The sequence below is a fragment of the Carlito syrichta genome, unplaced genomic scaffold, assembly GCF_000164805.1.
Source record: "Carlito syrichta isolate Samal-C Ts95f unplaced genomic scaffold, Tarsius_syrichta-2.0.1 Scaffold311422, whole genome shotgun sequence".
NCBI lineage: Eukaryota > Metazoa > Chordata > Mammalia > Primates > Tarsiidae > Carlito > Carlito syrichta.
In genome coordinates this window covers 1,597-5,117 of record NW_007255518.1, presented here as the reverse complement: position 1 = coordinate 5,117, position 3,521 = coordinate 1,597, and the positions used below count along the sequence as shown (strand labels likewise).

At 41.0% G+C, this 3,521-nt stretch overlaps 1 protein-coding gene across 1 annotated transcript; it reads right to left on the bottom strand.

The window, feature by feature from the left end:
* Window positions 1-2,174: 2,174 nt before the first annotated feature.
* LOC103271201 (60S ribosomal protein L29-like) lies at window positions 2,175-2,654 on the bottom strand. The gene has a single exon (XM_008068652.1). It carries the CDS (start codon window positions 2,652-2,654, stop codon window positions 2,175-2,177), a length of 480 nt encoding a protein of 159 aa, XP_008066843.1.
* Between the last annotated feature and the right edge of the window lie 867 nt (window positions 2,655-3,521).

Here is a 3,521-nt window from a genome sequence, read left to right as displayed (position 1 = left end):
TTTTAATCTCTGTTTGATTTCATCATTGACCCAGGAGTTGTTTAGCATCATGCTATTTAGTGTTCATGTCTTTGTTCGTTTGGGGGGAACCTTGTTAGTGTTGATGTTTATTTTTATTCCACTGTGGTCTGAGAAGGTGCATGACAAAATTTCGATCTTTTGAAATTTGTTTATGTTTGATTTATGGTAAGTATGTGATTGATCTTAGAGTACGTTCCATGTGGTGATGAGTAGAATGTATATTTTGGGGTCATTGGGTGGAGTGTTCTGTAGGTATCAATTAAGTCCATTTGGTCAAGAGTCACAATGAGGTTCCAGATCTCAATGGTGATTTTTTGTCCTGATGATCTGTCTAGGGTTGTGAATAGGGTATTAAAGTCTCCAGCTATGATAGTGTTAGAGTCAATATCTTTTTTGAGTTTTCCTAGAAGCTGCTTTATGAAGGTTGGTGCTCCTATGTTGGGTGAATATATGTTTAGGATAGATATTTCTTATTGATGGAGTGAACCTTTATAATTATGTAGTGGCCTTCTGTATCTTTTTAAATTTTTGTTAGCTTAAATGGTGTTTTGTCTGAAATTAGGATCGTGATTCCTCCTTTCTTTTGTGTTCTGTTCACCTGAAAATTTGTTTCCTATCCTCTTATTTTGAATCTATGAGTGTCCTTTCTAGTGAGATGGGTCTCTTGAAGGCAATATATGTTAACTGGTGATATTTTATCCATTTTGTCATTCTATGTCTTTTCAGTGGTGCATTTATTCCATTCACATTCAGGCTAATCATTGAAATGTGAGAGTTGATCCCTATCATAAGGTTCTTATAGAGTTGTTGTTGTTGTTCCTGTTTGTTTGTTGTCTTTCTTTTGGCTTTGTGGTTGGTTCATGTGTGTTTTTAATCTTTTTCCTGTGCTCCTGTGAAGAACATTGTTGTTCTTTTTTCCTTTTCTCCTGTGTTTAATACTTTCTTAAGTAGTTCTTGTAGAGGTGGTCTGGTGGCAGCATAAGTTCTTAGGGATTGGATATCTGGAAAAGATTTTAACTCTCCCTCACTGATGAAGCTTAGCTTGACTGGGTAGGTTATTCTTGGTTGAAATTGTTTATCTTTTATAACTTTGAAGATAGGCTCTTCTAGCCTGAAGGGTTTCTGTAGATAAATCTTCTGCTATTCTAATTGGTCTTCCATGGTAGGTGATCTGACCTTTTTCTCTTGCTGCCTTTAGGATTTTTTCTTTTATACCTACTTTGTTTAGGCAAATTTTTATGTATCTGGGAGTTGGTCTTTTCATTTGTTGTCTTGTAGGAGTTCTCTGAATCTCTTGTGTTTGAATTTTCACATCATTAATGAGATGAAGGAAGCTTTCTTGAATAATTCCATGGAATGTTTGTTCCAGGGTGGCCTCTGTCTCTCTTTCTGCCTCAGAAAGTCCAATTACTTTTTGGTTCGGTCTCTTGAAGTAATTGCTCATCTCTTGAAGGCTTTGTATTGTCTTTTTAAGCTTCTTTTCTATGTTTTTGACAGTTTGGGTTAGTTCTATATTTTGGTCCTCAAGCTCTGAGATTCTTTCTTTTGCTTGGCTAATTCTACTTTCCATGCTTATCAGTTTGTTATTATTTCATTCACAGTATTCTTTACCACTCTTATCTCAGATATCAACTCCTTCCCAGTTTCCTCTTGTCTCTCCTCAATTCTTTTTTTTTTTTGAGTTGGAGTCTCACTCTGTCGCCCAGACTGGAGTGCAGTGGCCGCTCCCGGCCACCGCAGCCTTGACCTGCTGGGCTCCGGCGATCCTTCTGCCTCAGCCTTCCAAGTAGCCGGAATTACAGGCATGCGCTACCGTGCCCAGCTGATTTTTGACTTATTATAGAGATGAGGTCTCGCTGCCCAGGTGGGTCTCAATCCTCAATTCTTTTTAATCTCTCCATTAATGTGTTTATATCTGGGTTTGTAGTTTGAGACCAGTCATTTTGGGGGTTCTTCATTATTTGCATTCTGAAGTCAGTTTTCTCAGTGTCTGACCTCCCAGACGTCTGGGAGAGACCCATATTCTTCTTCTTTTTTTTTTTCCTGTCTCAGGTTTATTTGTACAAATAGCACAGGAGGACACCAGTCCCATGCAGACAGCATCCTGGGGGTTAAATCAGTCCTTCTGTCCACACATTGGCAGACAGAGGCCTCTACTCTGGAGCTTTTGTGGGGGTTTGGGCACCTTTGGGAGCCTGAACAGGAGCTGGAACTGAAGCTGGAGTTGCAGGTGAAGTTGTGGCTGGGGCCTTAGTTTGATCCTTGGCCTTTGGCCAGCAGAGCCTGCGGCCCTTGGCAATATGGGCACAGATATGCTTCCCAAGCTTGGGGTGGGCAATGTATGCAAGTCGAGTAAGCTTGCAGCTAGGACCCTTTGGGATCTTGGGCTTAACCTCCTTGTGCTTTATGAGGGCCTTGATAGCCTTAACACGTGCACTCATGGCACTGGCGTTGTTGGCTTGCATCTTCTTCAGGCCCTTCTTGTTGTGCTTCTTGGCAAAGCGCATGTTCCCAAGGAACTTGGGGTCCACCCCCTTAAGAGACTCATATCTTTGTGATCGGGGTTTCTTGATGCCATTTCTGTGCCATTTTTGGGACTGGTTGTGTGTGGTATGGTTCTTGGACTTGGCCATGTCTGCACTGTAAGCCGCTGACCCATATTCTTCTTTTGGTTTTTCTTCATTTGTGTAGATTTTTCTCTCCCCTTCCTTAATTCTGTTTTTCAGGGAAGGTGGGGTTGCTTTTACTTCTTTTTGTTCAATCTCCTGTTCTTCCTTATGAGGGTCCTCTGGCTTTGTTCACTTTTGGGCTGGACTGTGGGTTGGGGGCTGTACTTTTTGCAGTTTTGAGATTTAATTGAGGGTGAAGCTGTGATTCAGAATCTATCTGCAGATTCCAGTATCCACCAACAGAGGTATGGGCACACTGGAACCCACTTTCCACTGCCTTACAATCTATCCATGCAGTGGGGTTTAGGTTTGCTCCCTGAAACAAAAGGAGGTAAGAAAAAGGAAAATAATGGAAGGGGGGTCAAAAGGAAGTTGGAGAGAGAGAGAAGAGTAAGAGAAAAATACAGACATGCATACCAACTAATGAGTGAAAAGAGACACAAGACCAGAAAAGAGTAAAAAACAAATAAAATTCCCTAAAGCATATCAGTAATCACGCAAAGACAGTCCAATATAATCATGTCTTTTGATGTGTTTTTCCCCAACACAAACAGGTAGTCTAAATCAAAAAACAAACAAAAGTGAACAAAACAAACAGTCAAAACAATAAAATCAAAAATCAAAATAAGAAACCCTTTCCTGAGTGTCTAAAGTCTCTTCAGCTCTGATCTCTAGCCTCTCCCCTTTGCTCTCATTACAGGCAGGTAGATTTACTCATAGAATGGGTCGGTTCTCTTGGTTTGCTGCCTTGCTGCCTGAGGACAGAGTTGTCTTTGTCTGATTCAGCACAGGGGAGGGGCTTCTGTCTCCTGTTTTGGCAGGTTACCTTAG

Coding starts and splice junctions, on each gene's coding strand:
- LOC103271201 (XM_008068652.1), bottom strand. CDS start 2,654: ATGGCCAAGTCCAAGAACCATACCACACACAACCAGTCCCAAAAATGG.